At 39.0% G+C, this 17,092-nt stretch overlaps 1 protein-coding gene across 1 annotated transcript in view; it reads right to left on the minus strand.

The window, feature by feature from the left end:
• Positions 1 to 761: 761 nt before the first annotated feature.
• Positions 762 to 17,092, minus strand: part of LOC115369248 (probable flavin-containing monoamine oxidase A) — a 65,952-nt gene continuing 49,621 nt past the window's right edge. The window contains exons 9-12 of the mRNA XM_030065823.1: positions 13,610 to 13,768; positions 7,508 to 7,594; positions 4,656 to 4,756; positions 762 to 1,107 (exon numbers count right to left, since the gene is read on the minus strand). Coding sequence (XP_029921683.1) covers positions 762 to 1,107; positions 4,656 to 4,756; positions 7,508 to 7,594; positions 13,610 to 13,768 — 693 coding nt within the window. The remainder of the gene's footprint in view (positions 1,108 to 4,655; positions 4,757 to 7,507; positions 7,595 to 13,609; positions 13,769 to 17,092) is intronic.

Raw genomic sequence — 17,092 nt, forward strand, 5'->3', positions numbered from 1 at the left:
CCTGGAAGCCTGTCCATTCAATCAGGAATGCTATTTTATCCCCTTGTCCCCTTGTCTCTCCCTTCAGGAGGCTTTATTTATCTAATGGAATGAAGCTCAGCTTGATTTACATCTCTGTCCATTTAATATCATTACTATAATTTGCAAACAAGATTGGGGAAAGGCTTCAGAAGGGTTGTAAGAGAATAGAAGAATTTTTTGCTTCCATATGTTGTAAAAAAGGCTTTTGGAATGATTACAATTTTATTTCGTATTAATAAATCAGAAGATTAAGCACCATTCTAGAAGAATTTTGTTCGATGACTTCAATCTCTAACTGTATTTCATTTTATAATGCAGCTATACCCCTACACAATAATGGTGCAATTAGAAAAGACACCATGTGTCAGTAAACATGCTTTGCCTTAACTCACTGTTAAAGCAAAGCACTTTATATTAAATCTCCACTTTCTAAATCAATACACAGCAATTATAATATAAGATACCATGAAGTAATGTCATAATTCTAAGTAATATTACATTCTAATGTAATAGGATGTACTATAAAGTAATTCAATCTATTTAAGTGTATCTTTATAACTATTTTGGATAAAATGTACAGTATGTGTCTGGAGCCAAAAAAAATCAATCAGTGGACAGAGACAACTTTCACAGGAACGCTGTAAAACCTGCAGTTGTTCTGTGTAAATCAAGGCCACTGGTTTTAAAGGGTAAAAGGTAATTGTAATGTACAGTGTACACTTGTACACTATGTGTTTCTGTTACAACAGAAAAGCACTTAATTTGGTTGTTGCCAACACATGTCCGAAGCATGATTTGACCCTATACAATGCATTTTGATGCCGAGCCAGCAGGAAAGCAGCACTCACTGTAAGTGTTGCTATAACCGCGGCTCTGCAGAGGCAGGAGCGTTGGGATGATGACGTGGTTCGCTCGACTGGGGTGTTGGCAGCCTGACTGTGCCGTAGTGCTTCCTGCTCCTCCAGAGTCAGGGTCAGGGGACACAGTTCAGCCAGGACCTCCAGAGCTGCTCGCTGACCGGCCTGCACCGCGCCGCTCATGTAGCCGCACCACTGAGTGGCTGTCTCAGTGCCGGCCCAGTGGATCCTGCAGACAACCAAAATCAATGAGTCACAAAAATACTAAACGTTAGACGAGGAAAGTGAGGAAACCAATCACTACACTTTATGATTGCTGACTTTTATGCCCCTGTTATGAAAGACATTTATTGCTTATTTCTTTTCTGAAGAATTACATCTCTGCACCATTATTTACTGCCTTGAAACAAGATATGAATACTTTCCTGAATTACAAATTAACTTGAGTGAAAAAATAGGATGCAGTTGGCTGATAAGATCTCCCTGACAAACTGTTCTCACTGAAATGAAATACACATATACACTATACACATATACTATGCATACTAATAAAATACATGCATCTCATCTTGTCACACAAAGCATCAATTCCACGCCTATAAATACTATTCCTTACGAGAAATATTATGGTTTCTTTTAGAGTATGTCTGTAACAGTTTTTATATGCCATCTTGAATGACTTAGTGATTTTTCTTTGCAGGCCAAAAGTGAAGGACTGCACAAACAAAAAACAGAAGACAGCTTTTCCATATCTTGTTTCTGTTTTGGATTTTTTTTTTTTTTTTTTTTTTTAACACGGCAGATCCTCTTGGTGCACATTGTTTATGCTATATGCAATATGAATCTGTTAACTTAGTAATGCATGAATCCCCTGGAGTGAATTAATGCTTAGTTCTTGGCACCTCTTCTTTGCTCTTCCTCTTTCTCTTCATGTCTCTTCTCTCTTTCTTTCTCTGCACACCATGGCAGTCCCTAGAGTGAGTGGGATGGGGCCCTTTACAAATTCTCAAAAATTATGACCACTTACAGTGAGCATCCACCAGGGATAATTACTTTGATCAAGGCGTAAAAACGCCATCACCATGAATATTCAGACATATACTATCAAGAAGAAAAAACATAATTTGCTAGTCATTTTCTAGGGGTAGGAAATCCAGGGGTGTCAAAACATTTGAAACAGCTCTCATTCAGTGTTTTCTCTAAATAAAAAGTAAACCTTTCCCAGTCCGCCTCTGCCTACCACACACAGACAGAGAGAGAGAGGGAGAGAGAGAGAGAGACCAAACCACTGGCCCTCCTCTCACTAGCAGTCATGCCAAAAACATACTTCTTTTCCAAAAAAAAAAAAATGACCCATTCGACCAAAAGCCCATTAGGGTCATTCCATATAAAATCAACCAATTCAGGAAAAAAACACCACCTGACACCCTAAGAATCAGCTGATTTTTTTCTGCAGTATCTTTTGCATGTTCAGTGAAGCCATGCACAATTCTACATTCATACTATGAATATTTTCTGAGTTATCCTTACTTATGGGTAATTTTGTGTTTTTATTATTCACATTGTCTTTTCTAGTATTTTTGAGCCCTCACAACTTCATTCCTAATGGAGATAGCCACATGAAATTGGCTGAAAACACACACTTGAGCTCTGTTAAAAACTGCAACAGAGAGTTCCATCCATCCAAGGTGTCACAATCCCAAGCCCGATCCAAAAAATCTGTTTTTTCTTCAACATGATTTTTTCTGTAACCAACTTTGAGCATCAATATCTTGAGAAAAACAGCAAAACTGTATCAGTTTAATGTCTATGATACAGTGTAATATCCTGGATGTGTCATATGTTTTCTGATGATTCATCAGAGAAAATTTGAAAAAGTGCATTTTGGGATAACTTTCAAGGGTCATATCACCATGTGGGATGGGTGGTTGGTTAAAAGAAGTTATGGCAGATGAGAGATCTAATTTTAAGCTACATTTGGAGACCAAGCTCATTTTCTAGCCATTTTTCCTTTCGTGTCAAAATTATTTTCTTAAGTAAGGAATATTTTGTTTCTCACAAAATGTAAAATTGGAGATTCTACTCACTCATGAAAAGAATTACAACCATGATAATGCTCAGTGAGTGAACACTACATACATTGCACCTGGAATGTTAAGTGTTGACTCTTGAAAATATGAAAACCCATTCTCAGACTGACTTGATGGCACTCAGCTACATGTCAGCTTCACACACTCATTATGAGCAGCTGGGAGTTGGGAGGTAAAACTACACAGGTACATGTTATATGCATGTACGATGTATTAATCACTAATTAATTATTACTCTTGTCTAATGAATTATTATGTTATATGTATTGTATAAAAACGTTTTATCACTGACATGGCAGAGCCTCCGCAAGCAGTTTTGGTAGAAAAAGAAAACATCACAAGCGTCATGTGGAGGTTTGTTTGCAAATTAGGCACAGAATGGCAAGGATGCCAATAGAGCAACGAGGGGAGCCAGCACCTAAAGGACCGTCACCCCAATCTACATAAGAGTTTGGAGAAAATGGTGAAAGCTCCTGTTTCAGCATCACTGAGGCATTAAACCATTAAGATGTGTATTGCTGTGTAACCTTACCCATCACATTAGGTCTTTTTTGTTGAGCTTACCTACCTACAACTATCAGTCTGCCTACGTAACAGCTGTGTTGGGTCTCTATTGGAAAAAAAACATGTTCACTTCTAAATAGAGTGAGATGCTCTTTGTTTGGGCAATGCACAACCCCTCTATATTAAATGAAAACACAAAAACAAATAGTTACTAGATAATACTTTATCTTTTATTGAAAATATTTTCCCCTTGTGATATTTTCCTGGGTATTGTATCAAAGTTAGAAATTGTAGTACCTTGACCACGCTCAAATCATTGAGTCATTGTGCTCGCACACTGGTTTTAATGCACCGCTTGCGTCTTTGTCAGCCGAGCCTGTGTGGGCAGTCTTCATAAGACGTGCTGTATTTGTGTCAAGGTCATAGCGTCTCCTTGAGGATCCATTTCCTATATGGGGTATGGGGGATAAGGTCTGCTGCTCCATGCTCCATGCTCCGGTTCTAGTCACGTTATGTAATGAGCTCCCCCTGCTCCCTATGGAGATAATGTCATTATGGAAATGCATTACCTGAACTCCCCTTCCTCAGCTCTCCCTCTCTCTCCCTTTCTCTCTCTCTCTCTCTTTCGTTCAGCTTTGTGCATCTCCTAACAGGCCATTAGAAATGGATTATAGGACGTTTTCCCATGAGAACACCATTCCTGTTGACCCCTTGCCCATTTCTTTAGAACTGGACTAATGTATGTCAGTGGAGGCATAATCGCTCACAGTGCTCTTCATTCTGCTCAGGTCAATGATCTGTAGGTTCTGCGGGCTTGTGGGCTATACCAAGGTTGGTTGGTGGCAGGGTGTAGAGTAGAGATCGTTCCAGAGGTATGACCAGAACATACTGTACATCTATTTTTTTTTTTTTTCATCCTTGAATAGATCAAAATGGTACTATTTACTCTAACATGCCCCGTAAATGTATGCATTACAGGCTTATATCAAAGATGGTTAAATTCTCTTGCTGGTTTACACAGCTCTACATCTCTCTGAGAAGGGTGCTTTGAGAGCAGAGAGATCCTCGACAGTACTGTTTTACATATGCAATGGAAGTAAGAACACAGGAAAGGTGAACCGCTGAGCACAGGGAAAACAGAGGTGTGATGCTCCAATGTATTCATCATCAGTGCTTTGATTACCTCCCACAGGGTTTCCTCAGGCTGGGGTGGTAATATGTTAGAAGACCTGGTGCCATGACATTAACAGGGCACCCCCCGCTGTAGTCCTCCTTCGCCCAGTCCTGTAATACAAAAAAGGAGTGACAGTAAGAATAGAGCATTTCACAGCATGCAACAGCATGGCTTTGTCTCAGCAAATTGTGTTTTGATTGGTCTTCTCCAGTCTTATCTAATTTCATTTTATAGCAGAGCGCACACAAATATTTGCTTTACAATGCTTAAAAAACAACAACAACATGGAATAAAGCACATTATGATGACAGATCTATTTTTTTTTCTCAATGAGTAAGTTTTCAAAGATCTTTTTTTTATTATTATTTAAAGATGAGACAGCATCATCAGCAAAATTGATTGTCTCAGGCAGGACATTCCAGCGATTTGGTGCTCCAACCTATTAACTTTAAGGAATAATTATGAGGACCTTCGCCTAAGGATGTCAGGCTCCATAGAGGAACATATGGACACAGATGATCAATGAAATATTGAGTTGATTGTCCTTGTAGAGCTCTAAATGTAATTAATAAAATCTTAAAACCAACCCTTAAGGCAACGGGTAACCAGTGAAGAGAAGCTAATAGAAGAGAACCTGGAGGTAATATGGTCACGTCTCTTGGAGTTAATCAGAAACGTGGCCACAGCATTTCGTATGAGCTGCAGGTGGGAATTTAAACAGGTATGTTAATCAAGACGAGATGATTTTATGATGAAAATATGGACCATTTTCTCCACATTGGCTATCGAAAGGGGGAAAAAAATCTAAGTTGGATGTTTCTTAGTTGCTGAAAGCCAGACTGAACAAGCTTCTTGACTGGTTCATTAAATTAAGGGATTGGAAAAAGAGCAACAATACTTTTGGCAAGAAGCAGTTCTCAACAAAACTCTTTTCCCCCAAGAGCTATTGATTATGCCAGGTATCCATGTCATTGCCTTTGGAAAAAAAAAAAAAAAAAAAAAAAAAAACCTTGAGGTTTTCAGGTGTAAATTTTTAATGGTTTGAGCTCCACTAAACAACATCCATCCAGCCTTATACTGCTGAGGTGACATGCTACACCTTGCCAAATCACACACAAAGACAAATTGGATGGATAGATTTCACAGAGGCAAGTGGGAAAATATCTTGATTTTGTATTTTGGGTGAACTGAAGCAGACAAGTGGAATCTGGACGGTCAAAAAGAACAACTTTTGTTTTGTCTGCATTTAACTGTAGAAAATGGTACATTTGACATTTGATGTATGGCAGAAAGTGGAGGTTTGAGGGGGAAGACAGAAATTTCAGTGTAGTGTAGTGAAGACCACCCTCCATACTATGGGTGGCTCACAACTATGGGTGGATTTCATGCTGACATGAAATCTCCAAAAATAATAATGTTATCAGCTATGACGATGACTCTCCAATACATTTGAGATGACAATAATCAGATGTGCACCAGAGATTATTTCCATTTTTTAATGAGAAATCAAGAGGTATCAAGATGTAAAAATGTTACACTTTTTGTTAGAAAAAAAAAAGTATTTGAACCAGCTGTCATCAGTGTGAAACACACTATTGGCTGCATCATCTGGACGTCCAGCTATCTAGAGTCTTTTACTTCAAATTCTCAGTAACAGAAAGTTAAAGATTTTATGTAACCATCTAGTTTATGTTGTTTTAACACCAAATAATTAATAATTGATAGCTTTTTTCCAAAGGAATATGTGTTAAAAATCATGCAAATTTTAAGAATGCAGTTGTCTATGTTGCTTTTAATATATTAACCTGTCATCTTCAACCACCCAGAAACAGTACTGTCGAATAAAATCCTTCCGCTTATCTAGTGCAGGGCAGCAAAACAGGGCTACAAAATAACCAGAAAATATAATCTGACTGCAACCTGTGAGTGGGCACATCAGCATATTTTCTATGTAAATGAATAATTCCAAATATGAAATTCAGATGTGTGCTCGCAATGTAAGAAAGGCTATTTTTACTCTCATTATTGATTTCTACGGGATTTCATATAAAGCCACTTCTTCCATGCAAATTCATGCCAGCGCTCAATGCTGCTCATACCCATTAGGCTTTAAAAAATCAGGTCAAATTGTTTCTTAGCCCTGTGCCATTTATCCATCAGCTATCCGTTCCTTGTTCTTCTCTAAGCTCTGACTTGTTGATACCCATTTCTATGATATTAGGTTTCCCTTGAATATCGCAGTCAGTCAAAGAAGGAAAATTATGCTCTCTCCCTTGACATCTCTGCCCCAAGTCTCCTCCAGACAGTTGTTCCTTGCTATACTACACTTTAGAGCAGGAAAAGCTTTTTTTTTGCCCAGGACAAAAAAAAAAAAAAAAAAAAAAAAAAAAGATAAAATGATAAAATGCATACACCTGTTAGACCAATGTGCCCTTTGTCAGTCTATACTTCACGTAATGCATCAGGTAATGGAGCCAGTGTGTGTAGGTGTGTGTAAGTATATGTGAATGTATGCATCTTACTCTTTCCTTGGGGAGCTGATTTGTTTCGCCGAGGATTTTGACCAAGCCAAATCATGCAAAATATAGCACTTGAGTTATTTTCTTTCACAAGACAAATCCAGAGATGAGCACATGTGGTTCTGCCAGCTGTGCTCATAATAAAACCAGTTGATGATGATGATAGGAGAGGAAATAAGATTTGGTCTATTGATGGCACAATTACCCCTATTCTCTATGGTTTAGTTTTTCAAGTTACCTACAAGATCCTGAGGAACCCCACTTCAGATTTACAAAATGATGCCTCAAACTAAAACATTATTTTTCATAGAGACATTACATGGTAGCCAGTGAAACACTTACTTTCTCTTCATAGTGGATGAATGATGCAGCCTCAGGACCTAGGTATTTTATCAAACTGGCAACCACAGCTTTTCTCCTCTCTCCAATCTGCAAAAAGGAGGAAATAACTGTCTCAAGTAGGTATTCATATTGCATACATTTGCTCATAATTCTCAGAAATAAAGGAGCAGGGTGCTTAAAGATGAACGCATATTCCAGAAACGGATCCAAGCTGGATGCAGGCAGTTTCAGTCGGTGTGAATAACTCAAGGCTGGGCAGCATGTCACTGATTGTAGGACCACACGTAGTGAGCTATATGCAGAGCAACAGGGGCGTCAGGACCTTTAAGACCTGCTCACCATAAGGCTTGATGATAGATATTACCAAATTGTCTAAAATCCCTCATCTGCATCTCGCCTGCACCTTTGCTCTCAGCACACTCTCTCATGTGATAATTTGTGGTTGGAGCTCACTTTATTATACTCTTTACATGCGAACAGGGACAAAGTGGAAGCATGGTGCCAGATTGCTTTAAACAAGGAGATCATTTTCACTTTACGAAGACCAACCAAAAACTGAACTGAAAATTGAACCCATTGCCACAATATGTGCGAGTCAGCAATCTTGCCATTTTTGCATAAAATTATAAAACCACAGAGTGCCTGCAATTTTGACCACTAATTACAGTTCTGTTGTAATACATGTAACAATGTAATGCACTCAACCCTTATTTAAATTAACTGTCAGCAGTTTGCAAGCAACATAAAACAGTACAACTCTGGCAATTTTGATGGCCAACTTACTCTCTCTTAGACCAAAACATTTTTCTTACAGATGTAGGGGTTAATTGTTTAGCACCCTGTGCAGCATGGCAAGAGAACAAAGCTACTTTATAATCGTGTAGCATGCCAGGAGAAATGACTGATCTGCCAAAACAACACCAGAGACTGGTGTATTGATGTCAGTGGCAACTATATTAACACAATATGATGGCTGGATTTATTTTTTCTAGTCAAGAAAAAGAGTTGTGACTAAATGAAAATGTCCAACAGAGTAAGAGAAGGAGAGAAAGTAGAAAGAGCATGGGAAGAGGGGAGGTTGACAGGATGGTAGGGCAGCGTGTGGCTCTCTGTGTGAGGTACTGGAAGAAGATGAATTTTCTATAACAATTTCCAGTTACTGACAGGGTATGTGAAATACATTCCCATCATTTTACAAGAGAGGCCCAATTTATTTCATTCATGTTTCATGTCCTTTTGAGATCATTTGAGTCAGATATATGTCTTTTTTTGTCTGTGCTTTCATTGCGTGTGTATATGAGGATGTGTGTATGTATATATTCATAGGTCCGTGCACATCTGTGTATGGGTGTATACATACAGTATATGTTTTTTTTTTTTTTTTTTTTAATCTACTGTTTAAGTTTAGAGAACTACTGGACGCTATATCATAGGAGAGATCCTCCAGCCCTTTGGATATTCTATCCACAAAATTCCTATTCGAAGTTTTAGAAATAGCAGGACCCAGCTTGCTCTCTATTATCAACAGCTCCCAGTCCTCAGTTTGTGTGCCTAAATATTTTAAGACTGCCTGAGTTCAGCCTTTGTTGGAAAAAAAAAAAGAAAAAAAAAAAAAAGAAAGAAAGAAAAGGTGAGTTTTGATCCTTCTGCTCTCACAAAACTACAGACTTCCAAATTACTTTGAATTCCTAAAATGCTGGAGATGGTTATCTCAGGGCAGCTCCAGAGATATATTATTATTATTATTATTATTATTATTATTATTATTATTATTCCTATCTACTTTTGTCAATTTTTTAAATGACATCTTGTGATACTGCTGATCACAATATGCTTATTGATAGGTGGTTGGACTGAAAAGACATTCCCACCCTTCTCCATCACACGTGGTTTGCCTCTAGACTCAATACATGGACCAGCTCTTTTTCCCTATATGCTTCCTCCGGATAACATGGGAGAATGATTCACAGTTGCACATCTCAGTCAAACCGGGTGAAATAAATAAGTTTACCTCTCTACACAGCTGTTAAAAACTGGATTTCCAGGCACCCCGGTGGCTTGCTTGGTAGAGCGCATATCGTATATTGTTATTACAGTGGCCTGGGTTCGATTCTGGCTCAGACTCATTGCTGCATGTCATCCCCTTTTCTCTATCCCCTGTTATTCCTGTCTATCTCTACTGTCACGGTCCAATAAAGCGGAAATGCCAAAAAAAAATAACCTCAAAAAAAGACAACTGTCTGATGTTTTCTGTTTGGATGATTAAATTCAAACAAAACTTATACACTTGTTATTGGTCCTGAGTGTGTGTCCAGACAAAGTTTACCTGCCCATGGTCGTTTAATTTTTTCTATTTAAGCAACATTCCAGATTCCATTAGGTATTTCATAATTTTAATGAATTTGAAAGGATTCTACACACTTTTTTTCAACTGGTTTCAACTGGTTTTGAGATATCATAGCCCCAGAATGCTGCAGCAAGGCATGTAACTAAGACTCAAAAAAAGAGAAATAGAAAGGATTGAAGACTTGCATGTGGTGACTGTATCTGTATTAAGTTGAGTATTTTGAAACTTACTTAAATCACTTATGATGATGTTTTTCCTTAATGTATTCATAATGTATTTATTAATCTGCTCATACTGTTCAAAACATTTTTTTCTGTGCTCGTTGACCAGTTCATGCTCTCTCTCTCTCTCTCTCCGCCCTTGTCCCCCTGCCCTTTACTGATTACTTGTAGGCCTGGCCCTAAGTTTATCTTTCTGAACTTATAACCCCGCATGAGCCTCTGCGCAGCCTGAAATCTGAAGGCAGGAACCTCCTGACTGCTCTTGTGTCTAAGTTAGAGACAAAAGGAGGCAGGTTTTTGCTGCCGGGACTCCACGGCTTTGGAACAACCTGCCTGGGAAACTCAGAAAAGAAGAATCTGTATCATCTTTTAAATCTCCTCTTAAAACTTACTTTCACATCAAAGCCTTTTACAAGTGACGTATATTTATTCTAAAGAGGCTGTCACATCTATTATTTATTTATTTCTTCGTTGGTCATTGGTCTTTTTTCCCCCTCTTATCCTGTTCTTTTTGATTCTGCTGCACTTTGTTTTCAAAAATGCTACATAAATAAAGGTTATTGTGAAATGGAGATTAGGTCTGAATGAAACAAATGCCAAAGTCTTTGCAACAAGAGCTGACATGTGGCCGTGATAATACAAACATGTTGGCATTTCAAAGATAGCTTCATTAGTTTGTATAACAGCCTCAGGTATGTTTTTCAAGCCATGGCTTATGGGATAACTTGTTTACCATTATGAATTATTAAAGATAAAGTGCCCTCTTACATTTTAATGAAACACTTGTGTGTCTGTTGCACCTTCCACCATGTGTCATTAGAAAGCTTACCACCTAAAGCTAAAAGTTGATGTTGATGCCTATGTTTTCAGGGTAAATGTATCTGCTTACACCACAGACAGACAAAAGTGTGTGTGATTGCAATTTACATATACCATGCAAAAAAAAAAAAAAAAAAAAAAAAAATTGTTAAAATAAATTAAAGCACCAGCTGTTACCACGTAGACTTCGACTATTCGATGTTCATGCTGTCATTTGCTGGCATGCCTTTGCTTGAGAGTGTGTTCATTAAATCCTGACCTTCTTTGTCTTTCCTGTTCATATTGCTGCAACGAGGAGTTTAATTGCTGCTAAAAGCAAGGACCGTACATCTCAGGTCAGCTTGTAAGTTTTTTCTAAGATTTTGCTGATGGCATTTAGACTGAAATCTTTGAGCAGATTTCTTCTGTCCCCCCAAAGACTAAAGCTTATCAGGCTCTTGCCAGCAGGACCCTTTAACAGTTGACCCATCAAAGCAATAATGACTTTTAGCTAAACATTTGCCTTTATATGTTTTGGAGCTCAAAATAACTCTATCTCCTGCCACTCAGGTTCACCGGGGGCTCCACTGTAGGATGTAAATCTTCAGTTTTTCATCTCCCCATTCATGTGTACTCCATCCACAAAATGACTCTCAACAACACGCAGCACTTATGACTAAAATGCGAACTCAAAGACTCTGAAGTAAGGAAGTTCCCCTCTAATTTCTTTTAATGCTGATTGCTTAATTTTATATAACCAGGAACTTTCCATCTGGAGACTATCCTCTGGCAAAAAAAGACCCCATCTGGTGCTTGTGCAGGTGCATTATGACCTATAGTTACATTTTAAAGTTAAGTGACCTCTCGTGGTCCTGTAGATAATGACATGGTGGTGTAATATCAAGGGAGCAACAAAGTCTGCATAAGACCAGTGGGGTTGGCCAGCATACCTTTCACTAAGCCAAGCAGAGATCAAAAAGCGAGAGTTGTGTTTGTTTTTAGGTCAGTCTTGCATTAGCAAATGTTAACTTTTCTTTATATTTCTTAACTTAACCGTGACCTTTTCCTAACATTAACCACCACAACAAATATTTACCGAACCTTAACAATTACCTTTTCCTCATGACAATAACCTTTTTCTTAACCAAGTATTTTGATAGGCTAGCTTGCTCAGGAAACAGTGCAGGTCATATATGAGGGTTGGAACAAACAACCTGAGTGGTCGTATGCGTTGCACGACTTGTTGACCACAAGACATCAGGTAGACTGTGTCCATAAAGAGATGCACCTGGACAGCAGGAATGTTTTGGTAGGTGGTAGCACTCAAATGATGTTCTACCAGTAGTTAGGAGAATAAATTTGTGCCAAGAATACATTCCTTAATGGAATAACACTATTATACACACATCTGATGCACTCGCTGTTAATTAGTATGCATATTTCTTGCTTACAACACGATGGGAGTGGTTGCCATGCTGTCGAGTTCCAGGTGTGTAAGCACAGACTTAATGCTCAATGAAACTGCGAACCAAAATATGAACATGGATATGCCTTCATTTAATATTCAGGATCTTAAGAGTGGATCTGGAAGGCCACATAATCCTAGCTTATGAGGCCTAGTTCATGCTTTCATTGCAGCTTGACACACAAGCTCCATATGAATGCAGATGAGCCATCTGCATACCCCGGCTTTCATGCTTCTCACTCTCTCATGACAATCGTGATGCCTGAAAACTCTAGTACTTTGAAAAGTATATGAATGCTCAAGGTGATGTGAGGAGGAGGATGTAACACTGCATCTGTGCAACATTGCAAAAGTGCCACTGTATATTACAGTTTGCCTGGCCTCCTTCTTGACATCATTTTCACAGTAAGATTGTTTTTCACATGTATACCTTTATATCTCAATTAAATGCATGGATATATCAGAAAACTTCCATCTAATGAGACTTTACAATCACCAAGGTTAATTTAGTGAGAAGAATGACCTTTCACAGGGTTACTTGCAGCTCAGTAACACCAACCGATAATGACATTATTCATGCCTGTTAAAATTTATGGAGCAATTTCTTTGAGGGAACAGTCATCAAAAGCAGTCATCTTTGCTTAGATTATAGACAAGACAGAATAAACAGAGGACAATTAACTCAGCTGCTTGTTGATAACAAGGCTATTTCTGTCAAAGCGTGCAAGTTGCTAAAAAGTACACAGAAAGAGGATCTTTGAGCCTTTACTGCTGGTCTTACTTTGCATTGACTATCAGTTTACACATAACACACCGTGCCCTATGATGAACAAACAGTTCTCATCAACCGCTATGCCTTCTCTGCCATTTACATTAAATGTATATCATGAGGAAAAGCCAAGTGTTTTAATATATTTTTCTCAACACAACTAAGAGGATGATCATCATTATTAATCCCATCCATCTTCTAAAATATATGCCTAAAGCCCCTCTTTAGCTTGAACAAATTTCAGGGTTAAAAAAAAGAGCTGAAAGCTTGAGGTATGTGCAAATGCCAGGCTAAGCCCAAATAAACCCTGGGGTTATGCATGGGCAAAGAGTAAGCACTGACTGGCTTTATTATGCATGCCTGCATTGAGCACAAGCATGGATAGCAGTTGGGTTGCAAACAGAATACATTAGTACAGATCATATACATAAAAGTTCAGGATATATACAGTACTGATCATTGCTGCTGTTTCCATGCATCCATCAACAGTCTGTCACAGTACCTCTCTGGAGCTCCACTGAGAGGCTTGCTGGGCAGCGATGAAGCCTACCAGTGCAGCATTACCGCTGGGGCTTGTCGCATCAAAGGTAACGCAGAATGGGCATTCACTGGAGGGTCGTGCCACAATCTCCCCAGAGAAGCCCCTCTCCCGCCAGAAAGCCTACAAAAAAACGGGCAATTTTCCAGTGTTATGACATGTAAGTAATAATTTAATAGCCACATCTTAACCAAAAATGCAACCATTAAGTACTTGAGGTTTTTAGTAAATGGTGGTATCTGTGAATTACTGAGTGTGAAGTGTTCCCATCTCTTTTGACCTGGGCTCACTGCTGAACAGAACAACCTGGACTGCACTTTTAAAAATCAAATTCCTCTATAACTGCACTTGCCACTGCACTTGTCTTGTACAAGTACACCCTTGTGCCCCTTGTATAACTACCACCATTGTACTCTAGACATTTTAAAAGTCCCGAATGATTTCTACATTAAATCCTAGATGTTATTTGAGGTATAAGGCATGAATACTAGGTGTTTTCTTTACATGTAAGTGCATGGTTAAACTCCACCTCAGATTGAGTTGACAGCTGCTTCTCTAACCCTCTCCCCCCGTGCTCCACTGCAGCTCTGGTCACCATTACATTGCAGTTTTCAAACTAGCGGGATGGGTGGAGCGGAACTGCAACTGGGACAATCATCACAGTGACTGTCCTTCAACCAGATGACCTGGATTTATGCCACATAACGACAAACAACCTCCCCTCCAAAGTGTTGTGGAGCAAGCCACTACATTCCTACCAGCTCTGGGGGGACTGCTCTATACATTTCTCTTAGAGGATGATTAAGGTATCACTCATATTTGCTTGTGATAAAATTTTGTCGTAAGTAACTGTAGTTATGAAAGAAAAAGTTGGATGCACTCCTGGATTACTGAGGTGCAGGCAAGTTAAAAAAGTATTACAAAGGTGCCATGCCTTCCCTTGCTGCTGAAATGCTGGTTGTTGTTGTTGTTGTTGTTGTTGTTGTTGTTGTTGTTGTTTTTAAATAACATTTTATGCGAGAAGTTGGAGTGTGCAGCAGACCATTTTCATCCTTGCCAAGTAAGTAAGTTACAAAATGAAGCACAAACGCCCAGACTGATAAAGAATGTGATGCATGGATAAGTTACCTATTAATTTGTAATGTATAAGCAGCATGTTGGCATATTATTAAATAAAAAGTAATGTCTGTCAACTTTAAAACTAAGTTGTTGCAGTGCTGTAAAACCTATAAGTCAAGTCAGTATGTCTGAATGAAATTAGCATGCAGTATTACTCCACCACAGGAACTGAATGCGGACTGCACAATGCATGCACTTAATATGTCTGTGTTAGCAATGAACGTGTAATGTCATGCAAACTAAATGTTGTGCAATTGATTTGCACCCATTTCGCTCTGCGGTGCATCCAAAAGCATTACAAGCCTTACTGAATTTTGGAATCGGTTTCCTAGTTTCAACACCTTCTGTCATTACTGATTTATGGTACTTCCCTAGATAGCATGACATCCACAAATGTATTACGAATGTCTCATAAAATAGTAATCATTTGGCTCCCATGCAAATGTTGTGTAGTCTGTTGGCTGCATTGCTGCCACAAGTAATAAGAAGTGACTCTAATGTACTTGAAGCTGAGACAAGGATTCAGCAGAACACTGTGATCTGAACCACAACTGACACAAGTATATTATCATCTTATAAGTAATCTTGAAGTTTGAAATTTAAAAGTTACACAGATGGGGAAATGTTGTCAACATATACCCATGTGGGGAACTTCTGAGCCCTCCAGTAGTCTCGTACTGTTTGGCCTAGCTATCAAAAGCACCGTTGGAAGACTTTTTGTCGAAACTGCCAAAGAATAACAACTCCTATTAACCAACTGAACTTAAACAATAGATAACTGTGATTAATAGAGCACTCAGAGTTTATCTAAACCACTCTTTGATGAATAAAAGAGTTGCATCAGGACACTCAGCAGTATGGTGCTGGGAAACAAGAAGCGATTATTTATCACATCACCCAACTGATTGCTTTGAAGTGACAAAATTAACAGTATTAATGAAGTATCTGAGATTTAGGGTTCTTACCAGAATCCTACAGTGACACTGTCCCATTGCAAGTGTTATACCTCTGTTAGTCCAAAGGATTTTTATTTCCAAAGTTAAGCAGTGTTAGTTTCATCACCATCACAATATAATATGTTTATAAACAAATAAAAATGTAATAATACCAGATGAGTTTGGAGGCGCCCCAGTTGTTCACCTGGTAGAATGTGTACCACGCATCAGGGCTGAGTCCTGACAGGAGTGACCCAATTATGATTTCAGCCCCGAGCCCTTTGCCACATGTCATCCCATCTCTCTCCCCTAACTCCTGTTTCTCTCTACTGCTGCTATTGAATAAAGCAAAAACGCCTGAAGATATCATAAATAAATGAATGAAATAACAGATAAGCATACAATTCACTAAAGTTGGGTAAAAAAAAAGGGGGGGGGGGGGGGGGGGGGGGGGGGGGATGTGCCATGCAACCACATTTATCCATTCTAATTCCTCTGACCCTGTAAGGACTCCCCGTAATAGATACAAACACCACACTTTGGAACCGAAAAAGTTAAGAGGCTAGGGGCAAGTCCCTTGGCCATCGAGACTTTAACGGTTGGAGGAGAGTGCCATAGAACCAGTGATCCCTTCCTTGTCGAATGCCTCAGTGAGCAGCATGACAATACAGGTCTCCCTTAGGAATTGATACTCCTTGGCTTGAAGCATTTTATTCCTTGTTTGGTATACAGCTCACAGAGAGAGGTCTTTGTCTTGATGATACGGGACACAGCATCATAGAGAGACTCCTTCCTTGTGGATGTCAGTACCACTAACTTTCTATGACTCACATCCTCTAGGAACTCTGATGCCACTGTGAAATGGCTTGCCTTGGTCCAGAGCACTGTGCACTTGGCAGAACGATTTTCGGAGACCACTGTTGTCTTGGCAGGGGCCGTTTGGGTCATCACTAGTAGATATTAGATGATGGCATGAGACTCTGTTTGCAGCAAGAGAGAGGACTGATCGTTGTGTTCAGTGGAGAGGGCTTCTGTTAAATCAGTAAACATGACCTTGTCTTTCTTGCTTATGCCTCCCTCCTTTTCAAAATCAGAGTCAACTGACTGGTAGACCTTATTTGTGGAGACGGGCAATATTCAGTCACAAGTAAACATCACCTTGTCTTTCTTACTGAGGCCTTCCTTCTTTTCAAAATCAGAATCAAGGATGAGCTAATTAAAAAATGCAATCATGGACAGCAAAGATGACTCATGGCAAACATTACGAATTATAGACATGACTGATATACCCGATAATATATAACCACCTCTTAATGCCAGTGTTAATGTTGTTTTTTATGTTTGCCACATTACCATACTTTGGTATTGCTTCAACTAATGATTAATACATTAC

Source organism: Myripristis murdjan, chromosome 12, assembly GCF_902150065.1.
Source record: "Myripristis murdjan chromosome 12, fMyrMur1.1, whole genome shotgun sequence".
Taxonomy (NCBI): domain Eukaryota; kingdom Metazoa; phylum Chordata; class Actinopteri; order Holocentriformes; family Holocentridae; genus Myripristis; species Myripristis murdjan.